The 15,705-nt window shown below is 40.3% G+C and overlaps 1 protein-coding gene across 1 annotated transcript; it reads left to right on the top strand.

The window, feature by feature from the left end:
- The first annotated feature begins 60 nt into the window (after nt 1-60).
- Nucleotides 61-14,690, top strand: ckap2l (cytoskeleton associated protein 2-like). The gene is made up of 9 exons (XM_079482534.1): nt 61-316; nt 1,202-1,268; nt 1,450-1,507; nt 1,584-2,665; nt 2,863-3,061; nt 12,220-12,375; nt 12,732-12,789; nt 13,110-13,275; nt 13,783-14,690. The coding sequence occupies exons 1-9, from the start codon at nt 271-273 to the stop codon at nt 14,078-14,080; spliced, it is 2,130 nt and encodes a 709-aa protein (XP_079338660.1). The 5' UTR covers nt 61-270; the 3' UTR covers nt 14,081-14,690.
- The last annotated feature ends 1,015 nt before the right edge of the window (nt 14,691-15,705 follow it).

Raw genomic sequence — 15,705 nt, 5'->3', positions numbered from 1 at the left:
GCATGGCTTCCGGGACGTTCTCGCGGTAGTTTGATATCACACCCCGATCTGTGTTCGCAGGGCAGCATAACCTGACGAGCCAATAGGGACTGGCTACATTTTGAACAAACCAATCAGCACCCACGTGGGCGTGTCTCCGCGAAATTCAAGCGACAGTTGCGAGAGACGCAATAGCAAGAGTTTGTTATAAGCTAGCGTGTGGTGTTTTAAACTAAATTATATTTTATTTGTTCCGATATAAAAACAAACTTTGTTAATGATTGTTACGCTATGGAAACCTTGACGGATGAACGCTTACCGAAACTATCGAAAACAGGTACAACACTGTTAGCATTATACAGCAAGCTAACTTGGTAATGTAATGTTGTGGACGCCAGATAAGTTACATAAATAATAAGTTACAAAAGTATTTTACTTTTATTGTGGTATGTATTTCATTGCGTTTGTGATAAAGCACGCGTTAAGCAAATAAAGTGGAGAGTGGTTCAGTTTTATCAGTAAATAATCAAACGTTAAATATTTGGACGTCTGTTACGAGTGCATTGGGGTGCGCATGCGCCACCTTCATAAAGATGCTAACTGATGTAAATGCATATATACAGCAGAGGCTATGATTAAAATGTTTATTTTTAACTTTAATAGATTAAAATAACTAACATTTACATTTAGTCGTTTAGCAGACGCTTTTATCCAAGAGTTCGGGGAGCAATAAGCGTTATGTCCCAAAAGAGCAATAGTACTAATACAAAGCAGGATACAAGACTAAGCGGGATGTACCCACTTAAAACAAAGCAATGACCCGTAATATACCTGATATTACTAAACAGGATTTAAAGGACCAAATCATGTTTTCTGCCACATGTAAAAGTGTGCAACAATGGAATTGTCGAATATTCAATAAATCTGTTAAAGCATTCATTCATAAAATGTGAGGTGTTGTGTTTTATTTATTAAATGTTATAACGTTTGTTGTGCCTAATGCACAGGCAGTTGTTCATTATGGCAAATATATCAATAAACCGAACATGAACAATGATGTTTACATGATTTTATTATGAGATGAACCAGAATGTGAAACAAAACGGGAAACTTACTCAAACTTACTAGGCCAGAAAAACGGTCAATTATTCTGTTTTGCAGTTGATATAATACATAATTGAGTTCAGAATGTGATTGTATTTGATTAATTCTCTATTTACAGAGCAACGTAAACTCAAATTGGCAGAATACCTGGCAGACAAAGGCCGACTGAAAGCTCCTAATCCAAAGTAAGTGTCCTTAAACATTACTTGTGTTCACAACGCTTGAAATGCTTTGATATGTTTGAATATAAAAATCTTTGCTCTTTAAAAACATAAGAATGCCTCCTTAGCATTTGTGACCTCTGTATTGCGTCTCTTATTATTTTGTGTTTATGTTCCGAATCATCTAATCATTTTTCCCACACAGACCTTATCTCAAGAACAAACCTGTGGCTACGAAAAATACAGAGACTTATCCAAAGGCGGTAAGTTTGTTTGGGAAGGTTTTGCACCTCTTTGTTGAGAAGGAAGCTAACTGTTGTATTAATGTCTGTTTTTCAGGCAGGTGCTGATAAAGAGAATTATGACATTAATGGCACAAATGTAAAAGTATTTAAGAGAGTTCAATCTCTGGCAGAAATACGCAATAAGGCTGCCAATTCCTCCTCAAAAAAAAAACCTGGCACAGATTCACTTGCCAGAGAAAAACAAAAATTTTCCACTATTTCCTGTAATACTTCACATAAAACCACAGTTTACCTAGCAAACCTTCAGGTTGTAAAGGGACACGGCAATATACCAGGTTCTACTCAAAATCCAAGGGGTCCATACAAGACTGAGAAAACTGCATTGTCACAGCCTCAACCAAACCTTAGAAATGTCCAGAGCAAAGTACGGCAACCATTTTCCCATGCTGCAAACAACACTCCAAAATCAAGTCTTGGCCCATCACAGCCCAAAAAAGAGGATCTTTCAAAAAGACCTTTGGATAAAAAAATACCTTCAGTCAGCACAGTTTCTGTTTCCCGCAAAACAACATCAGCTGCCAAGAATCAGCCGAAAAGTCGAATACCAACCAACAACACTTCAGACAGGACAAAAATACAATCCAGCAATGTTTATAAAGCTCAGACAGGCCTGATAAACTCAACACAACAATCCAGAGCTCATACTGTTGGACCAAAGTGTGGGACGCACAACAGCAATGTGATAAGCAGAATATCACAGTTAAATTCCAACAAAAATCAAAAAAAGTATCTTTCATCAGTTACTACGAAAGTAGATCCCCCAAGGAAATCACAGAACGCTTTTATTATTAAAACAAAAAGAGATTCTTCAACTGTATCTAAGCCTACAAATAGTGATGCTATTTCTGTCATTAAAAATAAACCGCATAGCACTGTTAAGCTGGGTAACGTTACTGCGTCTAAACAACTGTTTGGTCGAAACACAAAGAGTTCAGTTGTGCCCCACACTACCACGGCCTCACAAGAGTCTCAGCTGTCCATTAAGAAATCCAGCCAGACGAAGCCTGTGGTGCAGTTGCAGACTCCCAAAGCCAGTTTCTGTCCCAGTACTCAAGGTGTTCGAACCGCCCCAGTAGAAGGAAAGAAGATGATGACCACAGCTCAGGAGGAGAGACTGTAAGTTGCATTTCATGATTAATAAAGAAATGTACAAGTTCGGTCTGGAAACAGACCAATTCTGTTCTTCATAAATATGCTATCAAAACAACACAAGACACATTCACGCTATGTGTCTCATGTTGTTTTGATAGCATGAAACGCAAGAAACCAATTGCATCCTTTTTGCCACAAACTGACATTGATTTTTGTTACAGGCGTAAACTGCAGGAGTGGCGGGAGTCGAGAGGCATTACGTACAAACGCCCCCCGATGCCTGTCCATCTGGTGAGGAGGAAGACCTTCTCTGCTCTGCCTCAACCCTACTGGACTGCTATAGAGCAGGAAGACGAGGCCCATGACATTGTCTTTGCTGTGGACCGATCGCTGGATGACTGTATTAAATTATTACAGCAGGTAATATTTCGTTTTCTTTGTTTGCAGCACACCAGGAAATAAAAAACGTGTTTTTTAGCTCATGTTAAGCCCAAAAAATTGACTAAATAAATAGAAGACATAAGAAAAGCCGTGTTCGGTATTTGGCCAAGTATTTTCATTTCGGTGCATCCCTAGTCCAAAGAGATCATATGCTCTGTGTGTCGGAAGGCATTAAGAATAGCCTTTTTTCTCTTTCTAATAAACCTTGCATTGGGTTAGACACTCAATGAATTCACATGTTCTTCGTTCCCACCCGTCTAAATAAGGTTTCATTAAGGAGTTATCACAAACTAAGACTGCTATCTTACAATCATTATATTGTAAATGTAAGTTCAACCGATTTAAAAAAAAAAAGTGGCGATGGGGTCTTAAAATGTAGGGAAAGAGTCTTAAAAAAGTCTTTAAAAGTATTAAATTTAGCTCTGGGATTCCTGTATATACCCAGTTCATTATTACAGTCATCCATGGCACACATTTTGATCACACAGAGACCATCTCAGTGACTAATGTCATAAATGCTTTTATAGAGGATTCAGTACATGAAGAGGCTGCATTCATTCATAGTGATGTACTGTGATTTCAAGAGAGCAATTTAGGACCAGAGTGAAATTTTGTCATTTCCCTGTGCATTTTTATTAAAACTGTATATTAATTTAAACACATTTTCAGCACATTAGTAAATCCAATGTATGCAGAGCGGAAAGTGTGCCTCGCTCTCAAATGCTTTCTGCCGCCATGTTGCTTTTTTGTAACGTTGCCATGGTGAATCGTCATATCGGAACACCATTGATGATGCCTTCTTATAGTCGTAGTGCACGTGCTTAACCAGGGTATGCCTACCCAGAGTAAATTGAACTTACTCAAATCAGCTGTAAGTTTCTAAGTAAACCAGCTCTAGGTTAAACCTTGAAGTCAGAGTTGTTAAACTTAAAAATGAGTAACTTAGATTTGGTTGAACCTCCTTATTGAAACGGGCCCCAGATCTACTTAATAATTCAATAGGTGCTAATACCAAGTTACCAATTTCAACAAAAGCTAGAACAATACCTGTTGAGAGAAGTTTTTATTTTTATTTGCCTGTCAAGTATTCACAGAAGAGATGGGATTTCAGTTTTTTTGAATGTTGTGAGAAATTTGGTTGACCGGACTGAGTTACGAAGAATGTTCCAGCAGGAAGGAGCTGTGAAGGACAATAAGCGGGAAAGGGATTTACTACCCTTTTGAGAAGGCAATTTTGATAATCGACTGATCTATTGATTATTAGGGCGCTCGATTAATCGGTTATTTCAACGACTAATCAGTAAGGTTTTAAATGATTATTCAGCTTTTAAGCCAATAGTTAAAACATTTACATTTAGTCATTTAGCAGACGCTTTTATCCAAAGCGACTTACAGATGAGGAAACATTTGAAGAATTTATAACAACATAGGCAACAAAATACATAAGTGCATCAAACTAGTCCATTAAAGCCTAGCACAGTATAAAAAGCTAAGAATAGTGAGGTTAGTAAGTTTTTTTTTTTTTTTTTTTTATAAGTAAAGGGAAGAGCATTAGGAAAAATCAATCAGCGACGTGTTGACGGAAGAGATGCGTTTTTTAAAGATGGCAACCGAGTCTGCTGATCTTGTAGCAGCTGGTAGATCGTTCCACCAATGTGGAACAGATCCAGAGAAGGTACGGGAGAGTGACTTTTTTCCTTTTTGGGATGGTACCACTAGTCGTTGTTCCTTTGCAGACCGCAGTGATCTGGCAGGAACATAGATCTGCATTAGCGAGTGGAGATACGATGGTGCAGATCCGGTGTTGGTCTTGTAGGCCAGGAGCAAAGCTTTGAACTCTATGCGGGCGGCAACAGGGAGCCAGTGTAACCTGATGAAGAGCGGAGTTACATGCGCTCTCTTCGGTTCATTGAAGACCACTCTTGCCGCCGCATTCGGGATCATCTGGAGAGGTTTGATTGTGCAAGCAGGAAGTCCAGCCAGAAGCGCATTGCAATAATCCAGTTTGGACAGGACAAGAGCCTGGACTAGGACTTGCGTAGAGTGCTCCGATAGGAAAGGTCTAATTTTCCTAATGTTGTAGAGGATGAATCTACAGGACCGGGTGGTGCTGGCAACATGACTTGTGAGGTTAAGCCGATCATCGATTACCACTCCCAGGTTTCTGGCTGTGCTGGACGGTGTAATCGTTGATGAGCCTAGTTGAATGGTAAGGTTGTGGTGAATCTTTGGGTTGGCCGGGATCACAAGCAGTTCCGTTTTTGCAAGGTTTAGCTGCAGATGATGATCCTTCATCCAAAGCGAGATGTCACTCAGGCATGCCGCGATGCGAGCAGCGACCGTCGGATCGTCCGGTTGAAATGACAAGTAGAGTTGTGTGTCGTCGGCATAGCAGTGATAGGAGAAGCCATGCTTCTGAATGACCGAGCCGAGGGATGTCATGTAAATGGAGAAGAGTAGCGGTCCAAGCACTGAGCCCTGTGGCACCCCCGTGTTGAGTTGTTGGGAGCCGGAGACCTCATCTCTCCAGGATACTCTGAATGACCTACCCGAGAGGTAGGACTCAAACCATTGCAACGCCATTCCAGAGACACCCATAGCACTGATGGAAGCCAGGAGGATGTGATGATTGACAGTGTCAAAGGCAGCAGACAGATCCAGTAGGATGAGCACAGATGACATGGATGCTGCTTTTGCCAGTCTCAGGGCTTCGATGACTGAGAGCAGTGCAGTCTCTGTGGAATGACCGGTCTTGAACCCAGACTGATTGCTGTCCAGGAGGTTGTTTTGCATGAGAAAGGAGGAGAGCTGATTGAACACAACTCGCTCCAGGGCTTTGGCGATGAAGGGAAGAAGGGAGACAGGCCTGTAGTTTTCTAGAAGTGCAGGGTCCAGGGTGGGTTTCTTTAGAAGCGGTGTGATGCGGGCCTCTTTGAACGCTGTGGGAAATGTCCCAGTGGTGAGCGAGGAGTTGATGATGTGGGTCAGAGCAGGCACAACCGTTGGAGAGATGGCCTGGAGGAGATGGGTGGGGATGGGATCCAGTGGGCAGGTGGTAGGGTGGTTGGAGCCAATGACCTTTGAGACATCAGCTTCAGACAGAGTTGAAAAGGCAGGGAGCACACACGTGTCAGGGATGTGGGCGGGTTCGACAGATGGTGGCGTAGAGAACTGGGTGCTGATGGCAGTAGTTTTCTTTACGAAGAACGATGCAAAATCAGCAGCTGTTAACTCCGATGAAGGTGCAGGAGCAGGCGGACAGAGGAGAGCAGAGAAGGTTTTGAAGAGCGTTCGAGAGTCCGGAGAGTTGCAGATCCTCGAGTGGTAGTAATCTGTTTTTGCAGAGGTGACATCTACAGAGAAAGAAGAGAGAAGAGATTAGTAGAGAAAGAGGTCAGCAGGGTCTTTTGACTTGCGCCATTTTCTCTCAGCTGACCGGAGGCTGGTGCGATGCTCACGCAGGACATCCGATAACCAGGGAGCCGACGGGGATGGACGGGCTGGTCCAGATGCAAGGGGGCATAGGTTGTCCAAGCAGGATGAAAGCGTGGAACACAGGGTGTCTGTGGCATTGTCTGTATCTAAAAGAGAGAGCTCATCAGAGGAGGGAGTGCAGAGAAGACAGCAGAGGAAAAACAGGAGGGAGGGAGAGACCGCAGGTTGCGCCGGAAGGTGACCATCGGTAAGACATCTGCGATATCCGGAGCAGTGAGGTCGAGGTCAAGGGTGACGAAGAAGTGATCAGACGTGTGCAGTGGGGTGACCTGAGAGTGATGAGTGGAGCAGTACCTTGTGAAGATCAGATCTAGATGGTTTCCAGACTTGTGGGTTGCTGATGTGGAAACCTGCTCGAGGAGAAATGATGCGGTCAGGTTGACGAAGTCAGCCGCCTGTGGCTTTCCAACGTGGATGTTGAAGTCACCTAGTACCACCAGGGGAGTACCATCCTCAGGGAAGGATGAAAGAAGCACATCCAGCTCCTCCAAGAAATGTCCAAGCTGACCTGCGGGACGATATACAACTACAAAATGACTTTTAACAGGGTGGGTGATAGTAACAGCATGAAACTCGAAGGAGGTGTTGTCACACATGGGTGTTAGCTGATTGAATTTCCAGTCTTTGGGGATGAGTAGACCGGTGCCTCCACCCCTTCCTGTGATGCGCGGGCTGTGGGAGAAAGTGTGGTTATGGGAGAGGGCAGCGGGAGTGGCAGAGTCCTCTGGTTTGATCCACGTTTCTGTAAGTGCTACAATGGAAAGACCAGAATGTTTAACAAAAGCTGTAATGAAATCAGCTTTGTTCACAGCAGATTGGCAGTTCCACAATCCTATTGGGAAAGTAGAAGGGGCAGTTGCTAGCAGTGATGCATTGTGAAGGTTATTAGCATTGCGTCGCCTTCGGCATGCGGCAGATGATTTACGTGTTGTGATAACAGAAAGGATTTTAAAACACATATTTAAGAGAACTTAAAAACATTAAGTTGAATAAAGACAATTACACCAGCTTTTGAAATGGTTGTTTTAATAAACTTTGAACCAACTATACAGGTACATAGATTTTTTTTTCTGATTTTGTCCAACTGATATAACACACAAATGCTCTCTAAGCATTGAATACTTTTTTTGTTCTCTTTCTGAACAATAAACAAAAATAAATGAATCTGCTGCATTACAGCAGTAACAATTACAATTGTACTAAACAATTATCATCAAATGATCACATTTCTATGGTAAAAATGAAATGACAAGCAAAAATACATTCACTATTTAATTACAATAAAAGTAACTGATATGATATAATTCTTCCTAACATCTCCTTCTGTAAATCGTCATGAATATGGAACTAAACAAAGACAAGTGAAAGACAAGTGATAAGACTCCTTTCAGTTACCTCAGTTACCTTTCAAAACAGTCTTAAGTCCTCTTATTGTTGTTAAACATCTATCAACACTGTTTGTTGTTATTATTAGTACTGGATTGTCTAATAAAAGGATTTACCGATAGTAGGCTGGCGAACACTAACCTCTCACCGGCTCTATTTGTGCCGGGATGTTTCCTCTTCAATTGTTCCAACACGTACGATGCTCCTGTGAAATGCAAGTTCAAGCATGCATGTATTGCACACAACAGCATTTTGTGAACTTTTCCCAAACCTTGCTAGTTCGATGTTGTTTATGGCTGTGTCCCAATTCGTGGGCTGCATTCATTGAAGGCCGATTGCATCACAGCATCGTGACTGAAGGCTGGATAGGCTGTGTGCCAATTCAAATGTTCCTTCCAACACAGCGCCTGTAACGGCTTGACATTTTTAAATAATCATTCAAAACTTTAGTTAAATAAAAGTATTTGATTCACAAAAACGGTCCATTTCAGTGTATTAATATTATTTGTGATGTTGTTAATTAACATAATTGGTGCATAATTGTGTTTTGAATTTCTAAGTTTGGTTAATTTGATATACTGTTGGGCTGTTTAAACCTACAAAAACGTGTCAATCTCTAAAATAAAATAAAAAATGTCGACGTCAGAGAAACGTCTCTGCTGTGTCCTGCTGCTGTCACCAACATGAGCAGCAGGTGACCCAATTAGGAAATTTCCAAGTCTGCGACCTAAGAAGTTTGCAGCCCCGGAATTGGGACACAGCTCATCATAATTCACGCTGTGCTATCTTCTGCAATCGCATTCAGCAAGGCTGCATTACACACTAGCTCCACAATGCCGAAGTGGTCAAATCACGATAATGCAGGCTCTTACATTAAGTCACGAGATAAAACGACTACTCGACAACAAAAATATTTATTGACAATAATTTTGTCATGGTAAATGGGGCATGACACATCACACAACGCTGGCTGGTTCTGCCCAAGTCAACTTCTGATTAATCAACTTCAGCTGGACTGCCAAATCCGCTTCATACTTCAGACCGTGAGCTACAAATTTATTTTGACATGTTTGAAAATGATCAGGAAGTGCTTGTAACGTGTCTTGCTCCTTGCACAAGATACTAGCCGTGACCATACGAGTATAACCGATTTCTTCCCGAGCAAAAACAATCGAATGCAAGCTCATACAAAAATCGCACCGTGTATGCCCGCCTTAAGAGCAATCGCTCCAGATTTGGTTTTAATCAAACCAAACATGGCATACGTGAACACACCCTTAAAGTGACAGTTCACCCAAATATGTAAAATTCTCTCAATTTACCCTCATGCCATCTCTAATGTATATGATTTCCCTGCTAAAAGTAAAATACAGTCAGGTTATTTTATACAGGGATAATAGGGGTGAAGCTCCAAAAAGTATGTCTTGAATCATTCAAGTTATCCAAATTACTCCATATCTTTTCTCTTTATCTTTATAATAACTCTGACACGTAACATCGACAATCAATTGGTCATTACTTCATTAAAACACGTCTTTAGTGTTATTTTGCATGATTCATGAATGCATGATGATACAATGAATGTTCCTGCACGTCTGACATCCTTGGGGAATTTGAAACTACGTGAAGCTGTGATCTCAGATTTTGCAAGTATGCTTGCTGTAACTATTAGTAGAAGTACATTAAGAAATGTCACGCGTCACCAGATAATGTCTTACTGCACGTCCAGACCGAGCCAACTGTGTAATGTGTCTGTAATGTTCAGCAAACGAGCGGCGCCTTGTAATGACTTCTCATAAGGGCATTAAATCGCTTTCCCGCTCATTCTCCTTCACAACGTGGTCCGGTCAACCAAATCTCTCACAACCTTCAAAAAACTACTTAAAACCCACCTCTTCTGTGAATACTTCACAGACAAATGAAAAAAAAGTCTTCTCTCAACAGGTAGTTGTCTAGCTTCTGTTGAAACTAGTAACTTTGTATTAGCACCTATTCAGTGGTGTGCGGTGGACTTAAAAAATGAGGAGGCAGATTTCTACCCATGTAATTTTTGTTCATCTCTGTACTATTAACAAGTGCGTTGGTCAGTCATTTCAGTGTTTATGTGTGAAAAATTCCTTTTGATTACTACAAGTTCATTACAGTATGTACTTCTGATTTTTGTAGTTTTATATTTTCCCTGCTTTGGGAAAAGGTACATCAACACCACCTTCATCTTCCTCTGGTACTATATTTCCTATATAAGAATTACATCATTACCAGGGCCAGACGGAATCTGCAGACTTTTTTTGTTAATTCTGCGCAGATTTTTTTCTTAATCTGCCGAATAGTTTTTATATTGTTTGAAATATGTTATAAGTTGAAAAAAGGTTTTAAAATAAATTTGTTAAAAGATTTGAGAGAATGTGCCTTTAAACTTTACAAAATAAAAGCATTTACAAATCAGCTGTCAAAATTGCAATTAAACCTAAATAAAAACGTTAACAACATGTTTTATAAAAACCATTATTGAATATAGACCTACTTGTTTATTTATAATATACATTTAACATGCAGAATGACATATTTTTATAATGATGATCATACATGTAAATGCTGTTCACAGCTTTAAACTATGACGATCTCAGTCGTGTTTTTGACTATTTTAATGGATCTTTCAGTGATACTGTTTCAGCACATGAGATGAAGAAGAAATGAATTAATGTGGAAAAAACATAAGCGCTTTAACAAACTTGTTCGCTCATTGCATTATTGTGTGTTTGCTGCGTCTGATTACGCAGCGCTTCTTAAACCCAAGTTTTATGTGTAGGCTAAGCTTGCTTTTATCAACAAAAACATGTGAGGCAATACGAACACGACAACCATATCGTGTGGACATTTATAAAGACAGGCTGCTTCATTAGTGGTTTTTACTTTTGCTTTGCGTGAGGTAAAATTCGCTTGTTCTGTAGCCTATTTTAGAAACGATTACGATCTATTAGATTCGCTTGAGAAGTAGACTGTGGGTGTCTTTGGAATCGATCACGCCATAAAATCATCAGATTGAAACACTAAACAGCAGAGTACTTGATGCGAACTCTTCCGCGGAAATATCCGCGGGTACCCGCGGTCCGCGGACGCGCATTCCGTCTGGCCCTGATCATTACCAATACCATCAATTTAATTATTAGCAGTCCCAGAAATATTCAAAGCATTTAAGAGATCAAATCAAATAGATGTGACTTACTTTAAACTTGCTCTTATCCTGAGCAAGCCTGATCACAAGCAAACGTTTTTGAACAAATCTGAACCACGTAATATTCTGTCAACAATCGATAACTCCTCTGCCTCTGCCATCTGCGAAACGAATCCTAAACTCCGATTAATACAACTAATAAAACTATTGAATTAACGTTCAATCTAATTTAAATGTATGACGAAGACGAGCAGGAAGGCGGGATCTCGCTGATGAGTTAATCCAATCATAGCCCGTTGGAGGCATTGCCTCCTCTCACGTGACTTTTCTCCATTCTTTTCAATTACCCCCACTCAAACTCACGGCACGCTTTAGCGGGTATATGTAAAGTCAATGAGCTTAGAGGAGGCAAGAGAAACGCTGCCTCCCTTTGGATTTCTTTCGAGCGGGGGCGCTGTTTCACACTGTTTTATACGCTGATTGATCTCATATTTCGCTTAATACATTCTATCAGCTGTCCTATTTAATTTCTGAACTGTTAATAATATTCTCATTCGATTATTTTCGAGGGGGAGGGGAGGCACCGCCTCCCTTGCCTCCTCGGAGTTAACGCCCCTGCACCTATTGTACTATTGCTCTTTTATAACATATCGCTTATTGCTCCCCGAACTCTTAGTAAGTCGCTTTGGATAAAAGCGTCTGCTAAATGACGTAATGTAAATGTAATAGTGCTTCAGTTGAGCTGTAGTGGTGTGATAAACTTCTCATCTGATTTCCTATATTCTTATGAATGCACAAACGTGACCCTACATGAACAAAACCACAATTTTATTCATGACTTCATGAGAATTATCTTTTTATGTTCTGTTGCACCTTGTCACGTATGATGCAGGGATTGTCCCATCAGAGTCAATAAGTTGTAATACCTTAATTTTTACCTACAAGATGCTAAACTCTTCTTAGTTACACCCCTGTGGAGGATTTTTGGTCCACTCCTCATGGTATTGCTTTAGGTTATTGACATTTTGGATTTTCTGAAGCATTTTTGGAATTACAGAGATGCCGTTTCTGTGTGGCACAGGGTTTCCCGGCGGAGCAGGTCAGAGATGTGCTGTCACGGGTGCCGATGGCCCACAAGTTTGCTAAATTCTGGATCTGCCAGGCCAGACTCATGGAAAGAGAAGGAAACCTGGAGGTCCTGCCCATGTTTCAGGAGGCTGTTCGTGTAGTGAGAGAGGTCAGTCTCTTGCATTTTTGACTACCTGATATTTTTTACTAAAAAAACATCGACCTGTGTTTATATACAGTATATCAGTATTCACTTTGTTATAAAGGGTTACAAATTGCAAAGGTGATTGTTGGTTTAAGAACACTGTAACACAGACAATTAAGGAATCAAATGGCTGAGCCTCAATCGCTTAATCTTTTGATATCTCTTGTTTTAGAGATCATTGGAACGGTCATTAGGCATTATCTAACATTTATTCCAGGTACCTTCCAAGCAAACATTTACTCTAACCGGAGATTGCACAGGCTGATGCATACGGAAAAACAGTCGAAACAGATGTTTGAATGTTCAGTTTCTCTCAACAGCCAGTGGATGAGCTGCGGTCTGTGGTGTTTGAGATCCTTAAAAGGAAACAAGTTCAAGGTGAAGTCTAAATGTCTGTTATAAACATTTAATTACGTTGTTAAAGCATCATTACAGTGTCTTCACAAGGTCAGAGGTGATGTTTTATTAATATACAAGCTGTTTTCTAATAAAGGCCCCAGTTTTAGTTTTGCTTGGTGGCTGCAGTGTATTTCTATAGTTTTTCATACTGCTATAGAGTAAACGGTCATATTTGGCTATAATAAAATGATTTGTGAAGCTATTTTACAGAGATGTAAGATTATTTCTGGATTTATAGGTGCCAATGTTAAAGGCAAGAAATTAAAATTATTAAAAAATATATTTATTTGTTTATTTAGGTTCGTCTCCTATTCCAAAACTGTCTGAAGCAGTAGAGGCCGAAACGGATGATGAACATGAAGTCCTCGGTGACATCCTGTGCACCCCAAAACCTGTTGGTGCTCTTATTTGCGGAATGAGGGGAGACTCATCTGTTGTCAAATATAAAATTACTGCCACGCCAGGGTACAGCACTCGAACACAACACAAACAAAAACTCAACTTTTGTATTCTCAATCGCATGTACCTTGTTTCTCTTTTGAATTGATTGTGGGTATTGACACTTTCGATGATGAATAATGGCAAATATTGATAAATATTACATACAATTGGGCTCAAAATCTACCTCTAGCTAAGTATGATCAATGAAGGCTGTGAAATGAAATCGCTAATTATGAGCAATGTGTATTGGAGAAAAATACATTTAATACATAATGACACCCCCCCCCCCCCATTTAAAATTCTTATACTCCAATGAAAGGTTGGATTTTGGATTAGCGATGTGGTTTTATTTTCACAGCCTTCATACGGAGGAGTTTGCTTTCGAACCGTTTTCAAGTCTGATAAAGAGTTTTTGGAGACTTGGAATGACATTATAGCATTGGCAACAGGAAAACATTCTTTATTTATATGTTCTTTTAAGAATGCTCAGTGTAGTCATATCTGTCTTTTTTATTTTCCGCATTTGTTCAGGGGCAAGAGGAGTGGACAAGTGGCTGAACCGGGAAAAGTAGACGGTCACAAAATTCATTTCTTTACCCCCGTGCGGCGTTCTGTGCGAATTGAGAAGACGGCTCTGCGCTACCCCAAAGCCCTGCTGGAACACGACCCTTGTGTGACCTCTTTCTCTGACCTTGCGGGTGAGAGTAAAGAAGCGGTCGAAGGTGACTCACAACCTCAGAACTCCCCTGTGTATGTTTACCGAGAGAATGAAGCATTAAGAAACCATGTGCAAGTTCAACTCATTTATCCAGAGGAGATTGAAACATAATAATGTTTATTTTACTGGAGTCAGTTAATTTTTTTAATGAGCTTTTACTGTTTGTTGTAAATATATTTCCGGTATTTGTGCTTGGTTGGGTGTGTGACATGTCTTTCAGCTAAGTTTATTGCTATATATAAAGGGACTGTTCACCCAAAAATGAAACTTCTGTCATTGTTAACTCGCCATAAGATTATTCCAAACCTGTATAAATGAATTTACTCTGATGAACACAGAGAAAGATATTGGGGAAATTGTCAGTAACCATAGTACAGACTGCCATAGTAGGGGAAAATGATACTTTGGGGAGAGATCTGTTTGGTTACTGACTTCTTTCCAAATGTCATCCTTTGTGTTTAGCAGAACAAAGACGTTTATACAGGTTTGGAACAACCTGAGGATAAGTAAATGACAGAACTATCCTTTTAAGTATCTTTTGGTAAATTTTACCAGAGCTTTGGCTGTTCACCTTTCTCTGTTTACTATTTACAAGATGCTCTTTTCTGGCTCATCTTCATTGATATGATTGACAGCTGGATAAAACAGAAATGACTTTTAACCTGTATTTTGTGTGTTGATTTTATATTGCTGTATATATAAAAAAACTACTTATTCAGGTTTCACTTATTATCTGTATCATACTGCCAAAGTTTAATTTAAGAAGCAAAAAAGTTAAAGTCAGTACTTCTCATATAAAGGTAGTTAGTTATTTTACACAAAACACTCAAGAAAACAAAATGGGCTAAATATTCAGTCCTGATTTGTGAACCAAACCAAGCTATTTATCAGAAAGACCAGAGTGTTTACTTTGGGAATCTGATATCTGCCTACAAAGTTGCAAAAGCAATCAGCGGTGATGTGAAAAGCTTTGATAAGGTTTAAATAATTAACTAAAGTCCACTTGCCAGCTGAATGTCACTTTCAGAAGTTACATAATTGGGGCTGTGATGGTGGCCGTGACAACTGCAGTGGTAAAGTCCCATTTACATTTAGTCATTTAGACTCTTTTATCCAAAGCGACTTATAAAGAGTTCAGGGAGCAATAAGCGATATGTCATAAAAGAGCAATAGTACATTAGGTGCTAATGCAAAGTTACTAGTTTCAACAAAAGCTAGACCACTAATTGTTGAGAGAAGGTTATGTACACATGCATAAAATCACAACCGGCTATGACCCGCTTGCTTGGTGTCAGAGCGTGCGCAGGTTTTATACATCTATTCATTTGCGCACCTGTGCACATCTTCTGGGCCAAGTCTGATGTTTTGAGTCGTATGCCACGTGTTGCCTGCAGGGCTGGGCTGGTAATCTGGCATACCGGGCAAATGGCCGGTGGGCCGGCGCATTTCGGGCGGATATAATATAATTTTTTTTAATCTGCCAACGACGGCCCATAAAGCAGGGACAGCGGAACATTGGTTCATTTTCCATACTGACACTGGGCTGGCCCAATCATCTCTTAACAGGCTCCACCCCTCCGTTTCTTGTGTCCGATGCAGTCAGTGTGTTATAGTGTGTTCACATCAAACGTAGTAAATCGCGCTATTCGCGTGCAGTTGGATGCTTTAACATATTGCGTTTACGCACTTCATTCGCGTCATGGAAAGGGCTTCTGTCAGGCGGTGCCAGTCTAATT

Source organism: Barbatula barbatula (assembly GCF_947034865.1).
Source record: "Barbatula barbatula genome assembly, chromosome: 2".
In the NCBI taxonomy this organism is placed as follows: Eukaryota; Metazoa; Chordata; class Actinopteri; order Cypriniformes; family Nemacheilidae; genus Barbatula; species Barbatula barbatula.
Note: the sequence above shows the minus strand (reverse complement) of the source record. Positions and strands in the feature narration are given on the sequence as shown.